Source organism: Xiphophorus hellerii, chromosome 7 (genome assembly GCF_003331165.1).
Source record: "Xiphophorus hellerii strain 12219 chromosome 7, Xiphophorus_hellerii-4.1, whole genome shotgun sequence".
Classification (NCBI taxonomy): Eukaryota; Metazoa; Chordata; class Actinopteri; order Cyprinodontiformes; family Poeciliidae; genus Xiphophorus; species Xiphophorus hellerii.
This window is the reverse complement of record NC_045678.1, coordinates 16,625,248-16,640,736: the sequence shown is the minus strand read 5'-3', so window position 1 is coordinate 16,640,736 and position 15,489 is coordinate 16,625,248. Positions and strand designations below refer to the sequence as shown.

The 15,489-nt window shown below is 38.5% G+C and overlaps 1 protein-coding gene across 3 annotated transcripts; it reads right to left on the bottom strand.

The window, feature by feature from the left end:
* Positions 1-581: 581 nt before the first annotated feature.
* LOC116722546 (Golgi reassembly-stacking protein 2) lies at positions 582-11,338 on the bottom strand. 3 transcript variants are annotated; one of them, XM_032566704.1, is made up of 11 exons: positions 11,127-11,335; positions 10,718-10,785; positions 6,083-6,163; positions 5,791-5,994; positions 5,622-5,708; positions 4,792-4,922; positions 3,639-3,762; positions 3,401-3,533; positions 3,191-3,274; positions 2,269-2,382; positions 582-1,183 (listed from the first exon to the last, which is right to left on the bottom strand). In XM_032566704.1, the coding sequence occupies exons 4-11, from the start codon at positions 5,932-5,934 to the stop codon at positions 978-980; spliced, it is 1,023 nt and encodes a 340-aa protein (XP_032422595.1). In that variant the 5' UTR covers positions 5,935-5,994; positions 6,083-6,163; positions 10,718-10,785; positions 11,127-11,335; the 3' UTR covers positions 582-977. The 3 variants fall into 3 exon arrangements, with proteins under 3 accessions (XP_032422595.1, XP_032422593.1, XP_032422594.1); XM_032566702.1 differs by lacking the exon at positions 10,718-10,785; XM_032566703.1 differs by lacking the exons at positions 2,269-2,382; positions 10,718-10,785 and having other exon boundaries at positions 11,127-11,338.
* Positions 11,339-15,489: the final 4,151 nt, after the last annotated feature.

Below are 15,489 nucleotides of genomic sequence, written 5' to 3'. Positions count from 1 at the left end.
CTAAATTGCACAGGAGAGGCTCAGGCTCTGACAATGGATTAACCGGATGATTGGTTGGATCCAAAACTAAATTCAGTGAAAATCAGATACTTTACAGTAGGTTTTTGTGTGTTAATTTTTGTAATTATGACTTACAACTCATAAAAACTCACTCTGGTATCCTATATTATGCAGGACCATTAAACTGATTAATACAAATGTCACAAATGTGCTAAAATATAGGCCAACAAATTACAAAATTTGTCCACAATGTCAATTGATGCTGGAAGGTTTGCTTTTTCCTTCCACACCACACTTTCATCCTTGTAGATATTCAGTGACTGAACCGTCAGATCAGCGTTGTTGGTAGTTTGATGGTTTTATGGTAGATTTCCTGAGCACAATTTGTCTGAGAAACTAAATGTTGGGTTTTCATTATCTTTACTTCTTGAAATTAACAGAAAAGTTTCGTCTTAACAGTTTCTCAAATACTTAGCCACCACGTGTAGTCAAGGCTATGCCACCATCTTCTGGTGATGTGTGGAACTGCATGTTTTTGCTTAAAAGAATCAGGAGAAACCAGAAGAACAGAATAACTGGAGTCAAGATTATATCAAACTTTACTATGTTTTTTTTTGCAATCAAAGAAGGTTTTACAACACTGCAAACAAACCTGAAAAAGAATCCTCAGCAACGTCTTAAGCTTTTTAAATCTTTCTCTTGATACTTTTCAGTAATCTAACCACTAAAATGAAATGATGCTGACAACCGCATTCGAGTTTTCCACATCTTATGATCGGCTTCTGAGGACAAGTGAAAATGCATAGTACCAGCCTTGAGTTATGTCTAAATTCAGCTGAAATTCCTCACATGTATCTTCAGCGTCCTCCAGGAGCTCATATGCAAACATGGTGTAAACGACCAATTTGTCAGCGACTGACTGCTTATGGTGTGGAAGGACTTGAGGGCGAGGTGTCGTCTTTATGAGTTCCCTCGTGCTAAGATGAGTCCACAGTTACAGTGAAATTAATTGCTCCAGAGTTGGGCACCGATGAATGGCTGGGGGCTTTGGTCAGTGAACTGTTCATATGGATGGTGGAAGAGGGATAGATGGCGGTGTGTGAATTAACAGCAACGGGTGGATAAATGAAGTCAGGAGGAGTAACACTGGAAACTGCAGCTGGAAGGTTGAGAGGAGGAAGACCTGCAGAGAGCAACAGAAATAAAAGCTGCATTAGAAGATTTATTTTATCTTTGAGTAAACAAAATGCATCTTTCAAATCATGACTGTATTTATTAAACAAACCCACCCTTAGTTAAAAAGGTAATCATCCTGCTTGCTAAGTCAGGGGTTTACTATGATTAACCAGGTAGCCTGATAATCGCAAGACCTGTCATATCAATAAAAGACTCAAATGGAACCTGTTTGACAATATGAAGTAGGCCAAACAACTGCAAAAGGAAACAAACAAATGAGGTTCAAAGACATGGAGATCAGTATGGAAAAGGTTACATAGCCAATACTAAAGCTTTGGGATTCCAGGAAACCACAGTGACAGTCATTTTCCATAAATGGAGAAAAATGTTTATGGTAATGAGCCTTCCCAGGAGGCAAAATTACTGGAAGAGTGCCTCTGCAATTCATTCAGGAAGTCACCTAGCAACGCAGCATCTAGAGCTCTGGAGGCCTCACTCACCTCAGTACTCATGGATCAAACTCACACAAACTGAGCAAACACGGCATCCGTGGAAGAGAAACTTCTACTGACCAAAAAAAAACCAAACACCTGTCCCACATTTTCCCCAAAAAACATCCTCTTGTTCCCCAAGACTTCATAAAATATTCTGTGGACTGTTGAGAAAACAAGTGTGTGCACGTTACATCTTACATCTGATTCAGAAAAAAAACCAAACTCATACATGTGATAATGTGGGGCACTGGTGCTTCAGGACCTGAATGACTTAAGTCATAAATTCTGCCATCTACCAGAAAATCCTGATTTTGATGATCAGTTTATTATTCGTTTTTCACATATGCGCATGTTGTTGTGGATGGCTTTTCTCCGTCAATAAATTGAAAACTTACAAACACAAGATTGCTTAAAAGAATGTTGACTCCATAAAAATAATTCATGCTATTAACTATTTTCAGCAAATGAAAACATTTAAACAGGAGGATGTGTGTGATACAAGCAGCTATTTTCACTGTATTTTTTGTGAAATACAGAACTTCAAACAGCATTCACAATTATTTAGAATCTAATCACAGAGAGGTGAAGCGTAGCATACCGTCATGCTGTATCCCACGTCCAGGCGGCAGAACATGACCCACTTCTGGCGAAGTAGCGTTTAGGTTTGGGAAATTATTGAAGGCTGGAATAGCTCCAGGAACGGGAATCAAGCCTGAGCAACAAGAAATCAAAGCAACTTTAGATACAGAGTGGAGTCCGTTTGTTTATAAATACAGCAGCAATCCCATTTTTTTCAACTAACACACAATTTAAGTTAATTGGCAAAGTATCCAAACCAGCAGCAGTTTCAACGAGTGAACAATTTAAACAGCTCAACAGCTCCAAATTCAAAACAAAATACCACCTAATGACTATTGGATTCCTAGAAATATTCAATGCAGAATAAAACAGCCCCACAGCATCACCGGGCCAACACCATGCTTTACAGTAGACGCGGTGGTTTTGTTCAGTGTACGTTTCATTTTCTCTCCTCCAGGCATATGGCTGAGTCAGAGGCTTTAGAATGTCCAGTTTACTACTAGACATGAAGCCCTGTAGGGTTTAGTATGGGCCTGACTGTATGAACTGGAACCTGGGTGGCTGCAGGACCTTTTCAGTCAGTCGAGGGTTTTTCACCACCTGACTCCTCAGGAATCTTACAGCAGACACTGAAAGCTTCCACTTTCTGCACTTTAGCCACCGTTTCTTTAAATTCCAATCAGCATACCGTACTTCCAACAACAACACTGGGAACATTCAGGGCTTTTCGACGTCTTTTTCCGTCCTTATCCGTACTCAGCAATGGTCTCGCTTCTAAACTTGTTGCAAAACGCTGAACATGTAGTGTAATGCTGTCAATAGCTCTAGTATTCGAGATAATTATATGGCGTAACTAACGAGACACTTAATTCATTTTCTTTAACCGTTTATTCTTTTGTGCAACTTTTGGTTACTTGTGATGTAAAAACAAGCTTACAAACCTGGTTGTGTTGCAGCACCATTTACAGGCAGACGGTGTGTTTGCTTGGGAATTGCATGGTTGGGCGGTGGGATGACGGGAATTCCTGAAACAGCAGGATGGTAGTAGAAACATGTCAACGAAAAGGTCAATTTAATATGACTGGTAAATCCAGGATTTGCCAGTAAAAATTTGAAAGAATCTGATTAAAGAATCAGATTCGGTGTTTCACCTGTCGGCGTGTTAACGAGGACAGCCGTTGGCTCAGAGCTGACTGATAAGCTGCTGAGAGGCTGCTCTAATCCAGTTGGAGCAGAAGACGAGATGACAACTGGAACGGTTGGAATGACAGCAGAGAGTTGGACCTGGTAACCAGAATTTCTTTATCTCTAAATGTCAACAAAATCTTGAAAGAGATGAAGCAATGTGTCATTTTTCTGGCTTGAGTTACCACGAACATGTCACCTTACCTCTGTGTAGCCGTCTTTGGGTATATGAGATGCCTTATGATTCTGTGAAGGGGAACGGGAGTTCTTTTCCTCCTTAAGTGTAGGTATCCTGTGCAGGTAACCAAACCCAATCTTGCACCCGAGACTGCGGAAACAGAAATACAGACAAAATAGCAGAACAGCTCAAGAAAGGTTTTAGTTTTTCCAGAAATAAGATGCTGAAACAAACCAAACCCGTAGTGAAACTTTGAAAGCAAAACTAAAACATTTAATGATTTAACACATTAATAGCTTCAAGTTAAGTTCAGTCACAAAGAGCCACACAAAGAAACTCTAGCAGAAATTTTAACCCAGGACCTGTCTGAGTTGAAAAGTCTGGGGATCTATGAACAGCAGATAAACCAGGAGTCACACATTCACCTGACTTGTCAGCATTTCAGTCTTTTGTTTATAATCAAATAATTTATTTTTTTGTTTGTTTTAATGTAATCTTTACTCTGAAAAGTCTGCTTTTCTTGCAAACATGGAAAGCATTCCTTGACAAGTCAGCCGGCGGGTGAACTGGGTCAAAACGATGACGCAGAAAAGTGGGAGGAGTTTTCAAACGCCTGGCCTGCATGACGAGTTTCAAAGGGATCACTATGTCAAAAATGCTGACCACGTGGAAGAGCCTAATATATAAAACTCTCTGGTTAGTTGAAGACCAGCTCTTCCTCCTATGCAGAAGAATCACTGGAGGCATCCACCGTTCCTACTGTTCCAGGAGAAGAGGGCATTTAAGATATGTCTTGCTTGATGCACCAGTTGTTGCAATGTTATACTTTGGTATTTCCTTTGGTCATGCCAAGCTGACAAACCTGCTTGAAGATAAATGACTAATCAGAGGAGTGTCTATTTCTATTCTTGGCTAAAGATGGGAGAGAAAATCAGATTTCACAATCACTTTCAGAGGAGGCACCTGCTTTTTGGAATTAGGGGAAGTTTGCATCTGGCCCATAAAGATTCAAATAGAGGAGGCAGACTTGCACCAGAGGCAATTAAGTTTTGTGCCTATTTATTTTATGTCTCAGTAAAATGATCAGCAACGTAATCTCTCCAATGTGCTTTCCAAAAGTATTGCCTCAATTTTCCATTGTCAAAAGGCAACGCGGCTCATTTTCTCCGCGCATCATACCTGCCATCTCCGCCCCAGTCAGAGTTCGGGGTGATGATCACCTCGCGGCAGTTGTCTGCGTCTGTGTTGTAAACGTAGAGCTTCAGCTCCTTCCCTTCGTGCGCTTCGACGAGAGAGAACAGGTCTTCGCTCTGTTCAGGGAACAAAAGTGCAGACCAGGTATAGATATGCAGCGAATTTGATCTTAAGTGCCTAGTAAAAGTGTCAGTCCAGACAGTAAACAAAGCGGCGTCAGCGTTGTGTTGTTTGGATGCTTTGGTTCAGCAGATGTATTAAATTAAAAAAAAAAGTTGTTGGGAAGATACAGGAGCAATCCTGACAGAAAACCTGTTAGAGCTTCACTTTAAGAAGGATGTCAACCCTAAACATTAAGCCAGAACTACAACGAAATGCTTGAGATCAAAGCATATTCGTGTGTTCAAATGGCCTAGTCAAAGTCAAGACAACATGGAACTTGAAAACGGTTGTTCTCAGACACTCTTCATCCAATCTGACATTCTTCTTTGTAGAAAAGAATGGGCAAACAATGAAGCGCTGGTAGAGACAGAGCCCAAAAGAGACGGAGCTGCGTTTGCAGTGAATCAACAAAGTACTGACTCAGTACCACCGACTATAAATGCACACCACACTTTTCAGATCTTTATTTCTATTTTCAAAAAAAAAACGTAGGGACCAAAGTATAATTTAAATTTCATTTCGAGATTCTTCACCACTCTGTCTGTCTGAAATGAAATTGCCAAAAATATATTCTGATGTTCGCAGTTGAAGAGTGAATCGTTTTGCAAGCCACCACACAAACGACTTCCAATCAGCATAGAGGGTATATATACCTCACGCATAGCCGTGTCCGCTCCGATTATGTAGTCAACGTAGGGCCTCAAATCAGCCAGGCCTGCAGGAGAGTTTGGCTCCACCTCCTCAATAAAGAAACAATACACGCAAACATTAACTCAGTGGATCAGATGGCAAACAGAGCTTCGACGAGACCTGCACACTCACCAAGACGTGCCAAACGTTCTGATTGGCTCTTTCAAAGCTGCAGAAGCGAATGCTGAGCCCCAGAAGGCCCTGGCCGCCCCACGTGTTGCTGGGTGTGATGGTCGTCTCCCGGACAGTTTGCGTCCGGCTGTTGTACAGCAGCATCTTGACCGGCCTCTCCACGTTCACTCTCAGCAGCTCTTTCAGGGTGTCGTTGTCCCTGTTCTGTTACGGACATACGTTAATACTTTAAAATCAAACAGGAAGACGGTGGCCTGAGCCCTGGACCGGGATGCTTCACATAAACACCTACCAGTCTAGTGTCACAAACTGAGATGATAAAATCAAAGAATGGCTCCAGTCGAGCGTGGTAACCCGGGGAATGTTCCTGCACCTGAAAAGGTCAGAGGGGTTTTCAGTTCGGGACAAGCGCACCAAAGTAGAACAATTAGGAATGAAGATGTACGTCCTTCAAACAGACCGCACATGAAATCCTGTTTGAAATGTGTGTTTTGTATCAAAGCAGCAAAGAGAAGATCCAAAATTTAAATCAACAGAGACTGGAGAAAAAATTAAAACGGAATATTTAACATTGTATGCGTTTGTGAATTAGCCATTGAAAAACTAGGCTACCTAAATAAATATAGGCAGCCAATTATAGAAAAACAAAACACTGTCCATATTTAGAACCATCTTTGGCATGAATTGAATTCTTCACATCAGCCTCTGGCATTTCCAAGAAGCAATCTCGGCTCACTCCGCTTCACCTCGTCGGTTCAGTTCACAGACGCCTGCGGGGATTTGTTGCAACGTTTCTGTGACGTAATTTTAAAGAGGCTAAGGTCAGAGTTTGGAATGGGTCATTTAAAAAGATTTATTTTGTTCCATTTCATACATTTTTGTTTCACAAATTTGAAAGCTGAAAATGAACTTTGTGAATTATGCCTCACAGTCCATCTTGGACATAAATACGTTTTCTGAGATTGAGTGTCTGACCCTTTTGGAAACGTTTTTAAACTTTCTAACTTGTCTTCCATTTGATTAGTTGAATTTGATGCCCAGTGTATCCTACAAACAGTGAATCCTGTCCATAGAGAATAGTTTCTTCTTCTTCTTACTTCTTACCTGCTACAGCATAATAAAGACTATTATTCTGTTTTTCCATTTTTTTCCAGATTTGTCACTGAATAGCTTTCGATTTTTGCCTCCACAGTAAATTTATCTTTGTCTTACAGTGTGGCCTAACTTCATTATTACAGCCTTTACTGTTGGACAGCTGGTTTCTCAGCTGACCCTCGTTAACATTGATGAAGGAAGGAAAAAAAAGTTTCAGTCAAACAATGCAAGACACCCTGTTGTCATCTTGATTTGACTGTAAACAATATTAAAATGGCAAGGACTCCTATGAAATATGCTGTTATACAAGTATTATGGATTCAGGCTAAGGTAGCAATACATTACTATATTATACTGTTGTTACATATTATACTGTTGATAAGTCCATACTTATCAGGTCAAACCACATAGTGCAATACGATATCACTGGTCAATCTATCTGTCAAATTCTTATATTTTTTTTGTGTTGTATTTATATTTACTTATATTCTTATATTCTATATTCTTATTCCTTGTTTCTTGCATAATTTAAGGTTTTGGTTACTCACATTTGGTGTGTACCTTAGTATTTAATTTGTATTTTGTATTCTTTTGCACTTTTGCTTACTGTGTGTTATCTTTGTTTTTTGCCTGGGAGCTGCTGGTAACTTCAATTTCCTGAGGGAGTCTTCCCAAAGGATCAATAAAGTACAAGTCTAAGTCTAAGTCATACAGTAAAGACTTAAGCACAGTTTTTGGATTCTCTACCAAATTCTTCCTATTAGTAAGTTCAGGTAAAAAAGTAAAAAAAAAAAGAGAGATGAAAACAGTGGAGTTATTATAAGACTTTTTTTGGTATTTTAAAAAAAAGTCAGTTGAGCATGCCGGGTATGCTAAGAAGTTTCTTAAAGAAGCAAATACAGTTTTGTCCTCTTTGAGTCTGAGAAGCTCTAACTTAATGACCTCAGAAGGGAAACATACAAACCTCTGGGTTAAACATGACTTTGTTTTATGGTGAAACAGGTTCAGGTTTAACTCGTCTGAAGAACAAATAGGCGGTGATGGATGACGGTGACATGAGCCTCTGAGCAAGTACAGAGGCATCGAGAGAGCTTGAATCCCTAACTCTATCAAGAATGTTCCCCCCTCTTTATTTTAAAGAGCTGAAGATGTTTGAGAATAAAATATGGTTGCTGGGTTGTCTACAATCAAAGGATTAGATAAAGTGGATAATCTGCACTATGTCAACAAACCCCACCCTAAGAGTTGTAAGGCTTTTGGGGGTCACTTTTCAATTTTCCTCATCAGTTAAAAACAGCAGATCTTTACATGAAGGGGAGCAGGTCAAACTTGTTAAAAGATATATAAAAAAGAATGAATGTAAATAAAGGGCATCTTTGTCATACGTTATGCCAGTGACTGCTAATTATAGACGGAGACACCTGCCTTACAAGTTTAAAAAAAAAAACAAACAAAAGAAAACCGCCCAGTTGTTAAATAGCGTTTATAAGCGCTCTAGTCTTTGTCTGTGTTCTCTCTGGCAACCTTCAGTCTGACCAGCAGGTTTTTCTTAGAAAGCAGAGGCCACCTAATTCTTCTCATGCCTCTTTCAATCCCTCATGTGCCTCGAGATTTTTGTAAACGAGGCAAATGTCCTTCCAAATATTTAGTAACCATGTTTTTCTATTACGTGCAACTGATGTGACGCTTCTGGTGTGACTAGAAGCGTCACACTAGATGACTTAGCTGTCGTAAGTAGGAATATATATCTGGGTATCCAAATGTATTTCTCAGAAATTGAGATGTTTTTTTTTTTCAAATTACATTTTAGAAAACAACTTTCAAAATGAATTTTAAAGACGTAAACTTTTAACGAAATATATAAGGAAAATGCACGGACTTTCATTCGGTGACCTGTTTTCCCCACAGCAGTATGCCAGAATTTTTAAAGGTCATATTTTGCTAGAACAGTGCCAAAAAGTGTAAAATAATAATTTTGGTCTGTCAAATACACATTTCGGTTTTTTATATTAACTAATGGCTTAAACATGTTAAACTAAAAACTGAAGAAAAAAAAAAGACACTTTGCTTTTTATTAGCCAATTTTGTAGCCAAATTAAGCTGGATTTAATAGAAGTTGTCTCATAATACCTGAAACCTCCTGTTATATAGCATTGGTCTGCGCTGGTTAATATTATGCCACATATTATATAAGGAAAACAAAATTATCACTCAAACCATGCGAGAATAACGCTGAACTTTACATTGGTATAGTTGTTATCCTGCCAAATCTGATTGAATAGTTGCCATCATTCCTGATATTATTTCAGCTTTTTCTTCACCGTTTACATTTAAATTTGTCTGAAAGTATGTTAGAGCACATTATTGTGTACTATTTTAGCATTACATACTAAGCTATGTGTGTTTTTAAAATTCCGACTCTACATATTTCAAAGATTGATAGATTTATTTATTTATTTTTGATTATTTCTTTTTATTTTACTTTATACAAGTAAAACGTTTTTTTTTTGTTTTTTTTTACCTATACGGTCCATAAAAATTTAAACCATCTGATCTAATAGGTGAGGGAATGTAGGAGATACCCAGATTTGAATATTTAAAAACTTTCTAGCTAGTTTCATTTCCAATATTTGCCATATTGGAAATGAATGTAGGATAGTTAATTAGTTAGAAAAATTCTGACACTATTTCTGTTTGTGCCTTTTATTTTCTCAATTAAAAAAATATTCTACTGAGGAGCTAAGTGGAGGCTGATGATTGAGGTTTCAGATTATTGAAACCTCAGTCAATAATCCTGATTACGGATTGAGGTCGTGCTGTACAGAAAATGACACATGCTGGAGATTTTACTTGAGGAAACCATTGCTGTCTAGACTTATTTACTTTCTTCGGCCACGAGAACGAGCCGGTTTGTCTCAAGTTGTTTAGGTGGTCAACAGTTATCAACGCCTCACCTAATGTGCTTTTGATGGACAGAAATACAAAATGTTCTGGTTTTAAAAATGTGGAATGTCATTCAGTGTTTTTAAAATTAAGAAAATCAAAAACACCTTGGAAAAAAAAATCCTGACAAAAGGGTCATATTTTATGCACGAAAGGGTTGAGATTAACTTTAAATAAATCACATAAACTTTTTTTTGTATAAAACCTTAGTATAAGAATATATTATTTTGGTGTTGAAACATTGGATATTGAAATCACAGCTGTTGACCTTTATTGCTCATTAGGTTTGGAAATATACATTTATTGCTCCTAAAGAACAAAATAAGACATTGCCTGCAAGGTGATCAGATTGGTAGACTTCCTTCAATTGGTTCTGATTGATAAAAGGCAGATTGGACAGAAACACGTTTCCACCTATTAAGTCAGTTGAACTGATTTGGGTCAGAACAACATCAGCTGGTACCTTGATGTTGTTTCTTATTTACTAAAACTCTTGCAACATTAGGAACAATATGCTTTGATGCAAAGCCCTAATTTTTTGTTTATAATTTTCATAAAGAAAAAAAAATGAATCAAGAGAGACTGACAACATAAGGTAAGCTAAAAGATTTTAAAAAGGATCCCAAAAGGTCCTGATAGGTGTAAATGATTGAGAAACAGAGTCTTTGACATGTTCACATTTACATTATTTTTATCTGACCTTATAGTTTTCTGTTTTTGAGCTCAGTTGTTTTAGTAAGGCTTGACCTAATTCTGCACTGAGTGGGTCCCAATAGGATCTCCAAATGATATTTTGTCCTCAGTCCAGAGTTGGATTTGCTCCTCGGGTGCAGATTAAACCATCCCAAGAATCACTACTATTCAGACTAAAGGTGGGGACAAGACACACCTTACTCCATTAGTCATGTAGTGGCCACACCGGTTATTCTGGCATCAAGGAGAATAATGTCCTGAGAGCTGCGAGCCGATGATGAGAACGGCACAAACAGGTCCAACATTTAATTTGATTTAAATTCATAGATGTATTTATTTCCTGACGCACTCCAATGAAATCGGAGCGGACCCTCCACGTCAGCCTCGTTAATCTGCTCCACATTAAAGACGAGCAGCTGTTTTCATTTAGATTCACCTCTAAAACAACGAGGAAACGCTTTCTATGGCGCATACATCTCCGTATGTGGATCCTCCTCACGTTCCCTATAAAATACAAACCAGCGCACCGCAGTGTGAATGTGCGTCTAATTTCCTAGAGGAGCGTTGATGTTAGCCGGGCAGGCGACCATCACAGCTGCTCTTACCCGAAGGACGTGGTAACCTTCGGATCCTCCGCCGGGGATCTGGACGCTCTGAGAGCCCCCCATGTCCCCCCTGAATCCGACCGCCGCGGTGGGATATTTGCGCTGGTTTAACTGGCGGCTCCGTCGGGAAGAGTCATGTCGTGATTCCTGTCGTTCGTGGTGTCCTGCTGCACTTCCTGTGCTGCAGTCCTCCCTCCTCCCTGCCAGCTGTGTGATGACAGCATCTTCCGAGCTGTGATGTCACCGACTCCAAAATACGACACGCAGGTGCATCTCAGTGAATTGCAATAGAGCCGACAAGGAAGAACATAATCAAATTTCATGTTCATGCTGGCAGCTACTAACCCCCCCCCCCAACATTCAGCTGACACAAGCCCAGTCAAAAATGAAAGCGGATAGAAAAAGGTAATGTCATGACATGACAGCCGTCAACACCTTTCAGATTTAGCCTGAATTGGTTATTGCTAGCGAGGTTTGTTGTTCTCAAAACGTGGTATCCATCCGTATTAATGGAAAGTAACGTGGAAGGAAAAAGTGCGCGATAACTGCAATCTCAAGAAGATTGTGAATTTAAACAGAGTCAACAGTTTGGAGGATACTCCAAACTTGAAGTGCCATTTCTTCTCCAGCTGCTAATCAGCCAGATTTGATCAGCAGAAGCCTCTTAACGAGTGGTTAACCTTCCAGATAAAATTACATTTTGCATTTCATTTTGACAATAAGTTCAAGAATTTGAGCTGAAGGTTCTGAAATACTTAGAATCTCAAACAGCTTGCAGCACATTAGTGATTTGTTACACTTATTGTATTCTTTTCCACTGTTTCCTTTAAGCTGAACCATTCATATGATTTATATTTTTTGCTTTTTAAACGTCACTATTTCGGTCCATTCTTTTTTCAGTTTGCTTAATGTCAAGATTTCCATGTGTTTTCTTTTTTTCTATCCTTTTTTTTAAAAAAATTATTTTTCTAAACTCACTAGCTTGTTTGTACTTTCTCTAATTTTGACACCCAGATCTCCGGATATTGCTAATTGCTTTAACCAAACTTTAGTGCTGAATTAACTCCTAAAAGTAAATTTCCAACCATTGACTGCTTCAAAAAGCATCAAATAAATAAAGCAGCTTGAGGTTATATGTACATATTCTGCCCAAAATAAAGATGTTCCTACTTCTTTATTTCTTGAATCGTCCTCTGACGCTCGGCTTTAATTTTAGTGGAACGATTCTTGAAGCAGTAATATCAACACAATGCTGCCCCCTACCACAAATCACATGAACTGCAGGCTGTTTGGAACAGCAACTTTGAAATGAATACATGTCAGTGTCCCGTTCCTTAATGCGCAATGAACTAACACGAATTCATGTGTTTCTGTAGAAGTTAGGGGTGTCAATAACTTACTAAAATAAACTAGAAAACAAAACAAAACAAACAAAAAATAAAAACAATTGCTGGATATTTATCTCTGCCAAAGGAGTAGCTCACTTACAAATTGGATTTCACAAAAACAAATGGGCATACAAAAAAGAAGAAGAAGAAAAAAATCAGATTCATGTAGTGCCAGGAAAAGGTCTTTGCTAACCTTGCTTCAGGTATAATTAGCAAACTAGAAAAATAGGTTTTCCATAGAAGACATCTGTAAAGGAGAGACATCTGTGAGGGCGAAAGAGTTGAACATGCAACCTCTTCAGGAGATTGCAGTCACAGGATCTACAATTGTTTGAATAAACTTGTATGAGTTACAACAATACTGATTTTCCCTTCGGAGTCGACAAATCGTTTTGAATTGAATTCAATTTGAACTGAGCAGAACAAAAACTGCTGAGCAACTGAGGCTCGTGTTCAGAAAAAATGATCACCAATTTGCCAGCAATGTGTGTTTTCAAATACATTAAACATCTTCCAAGTGAAGTGATTCAGTGACTGTAGCTTTTTTTTTCATTGTTTTCTTACAATTGAAACAGAAATGTGTGCATTTTAAGCAATTTCCTATCATTTTTAAGTTTCCTTTTTTAACGGTAGTTTCGAAGAGGAGTTTTGTAGATGTTCATTATTATTCCAGAGTGGTGGTGTGGCGTTTTGCATGGAGACACTTACCCTTTCAAGTTGTAGATAAATAAACTCCAGAGTTGAGCAGCTGCTTGGTGATGCCTTGAAACAATAAGACCACTGCTCTGGGTCGCTGCACTAAAATTATTATTCTGCACTCCCTCAAGATTTTACAACTAGAACTGAAAAAAAAAGTGTAATACCATTTTATTTTGTCACTTTAACCACAAAAATCCATCATGCAAGAAAAATATCTTCTGTATATATAAATGTATAAATATATATAAATGCTGATGTATTCGCTCTCTGCTCCACAAGGAGGCAGAGAGAAAGTGCAAACCCGATTTAAATAAAAGCCTATCACTATGCATAAACATTATGTATAAACTTAAACTTTTCCACATTTTCTCACATTGCTACCTTATAGTTTAACTGTTTTTGTTAGGTTTTTATATGAAAGACCAACAGAAGATAATCCTTTGCTCCAAATGTCCGGTTAAGACACAGATGGAGTATATTTAAATACTTGACTTCTGAAGGCAGCTGGTTGTGCTCGATTTATTTATTTTTTTAAAGAGATATTATAAAATAGGGGACTGAACACAGCTGCCAGAAACACTTTTCACATTTTTATTTGTTCACCTTGAAACCACGTATCATTTTCTTTCCACTTTGCAATTACGCTTTATTTTGTGTTGGTGCATCACATAAAACTGAAGAAAATACTTTGAAGTCTGGTTCCAAATGGACAAAAGGTGGAGAAGTTCAAGGAGTATGGAAACTTTGACATTGTAATTTGAACGTCATCACATATTTTCCCTCCTAGTCTGCTGAGTTTTTAAAAAATTTTTTTAGAGGAAGTGGAAATGACTCACTGACCTGCAGAAAACAGCTTGTTTTCTTTGTCAAGCCTTTAACAATCCCCTGCCAACACGATCTTGCTTTTTCGGAGTCAGTAAGCTACAGTATTTCTGCCCAGGGGCTCATATCCCTTTCCCCCCCCAAAACACCCAGTTGTTTTACTAGAAGCCTTTTTTCAAAGGAACGATAAATTAGATTTGCAAGGAAATGGACAAGTTATTAATCTACATCTTAACATTCAGTCTCCACCAATATTAATCAGTCTATGGACACGTCATCATCAAGAGAAGGCCATTTAGATAAGTGTAACCAATTACAATTAGCTCAGCAGATGGAGGCCTTAAAGTGTTAGAATTGATCCGGTTATCAGTGTTTAGTCAAGTGCAGTTAGTGTTTGGTTTAACCATAAAACTGCTCAAATTATGTTGGTACCTATAGATAAATTAACTAATGAGAGATTCTTCTTCTTTGTGCATAGAGCACTCTCACAAGCAAAGCTGTTATCAAAACTAACAATAATGATAATGTAGGCTTAAAGCTAATTCAAAGAGAAGCATTTAGTCTGCTTAGTTGTGTGTGAGCAACGTGAGGATGAAGGAGGGGGAAGGGCTGGCAGGCAGCCTGCAGTCAATATCATCTTTTCATTAGACTTCCCTCACACAATGGGAGCGTCAGTATCTATCAGGAAACTAATGTGGCAGTGATTCCCAAAGGCGGGAGATATATTTAGCACATCAGGGAAGGACTGACAAGCTCCATGGATTCATGAGATAGCAAGAGAGAGAGAGAGAGAGACAGGGAAGGGAAGATAAGAATGCAGAGGAGAAGATGGTCAGTGACTCAATATGGAAACCTTCCTTAAAGTTTCCGCCAAACTAATATCTTTTAAAGGAAAACATGACATTTATTCTCTTCTAAAGACTCGTCTTGGACTTATTTTGATTAGGGCTGAATCATCTGTGTGCAGACCAGACCAGAGCAGAGACACTTTAGAAAGTTTACAGTCTGAGTCAGCCAAGCCACCATCCAGAAATAGCTGCAACAACTAGATGCCCTGCTGTCAGTGGAGGGCTTGATATGGGCAGCTGCACAGGGCGGCATTAGAAGAGGGTGAGTGGGGAGTCATCAAATAAAAAAAATCCAAAAATGATGTTGGCAACCAGTTTCATCACATGGTACATCTGAAATGCAGAGACAGGACATGTGAAAAATAATCTGCGCACCACAGCAGATCAATGGGTTAAAGTTTTGAAGAATCCGTTTTGAAAACGTCCATCGTCTATTTTTTCCTTTTAGATGATTAAAGTAAAAAAAACAACACTTTGGTTTAAAGTGACAGAAGAATGTCATGTTTTTGTCTCTTAAATTGTTTAAATAATAATTTTACTTAGACCACATTTGCATATTCATCAGTAACAGTTTAAACCTTTTTCAAAGTTTTTTCAGATTCTTAT

Excerpts from the sequence above, each read along its gene's own strand:
- LOC116722546 (XM_032566702.1), bottom strand. The coding sequence starts at position 11,189 with ATGGGGGGCTCTCAGAGCGTCCAGATCCCCGGCGGAGGATCCGAAGGT. Across the intron at positions 3,763-4,791 it reads GACTGGGGCGGAGATGGCAG|TCTCGGGTGCAAGATTGGGT; the intron begins GTATGATGCGCG and ends CTGTTTCCGCAG. Across the intron at positions 2,383-3,190 it reads TGGTGCTGCAACACAACCAG|GCTTGATTCCCGTTCCTGGA; the intron begins GTTTGTAAGCTT and ends CTTGTTGCTCAG.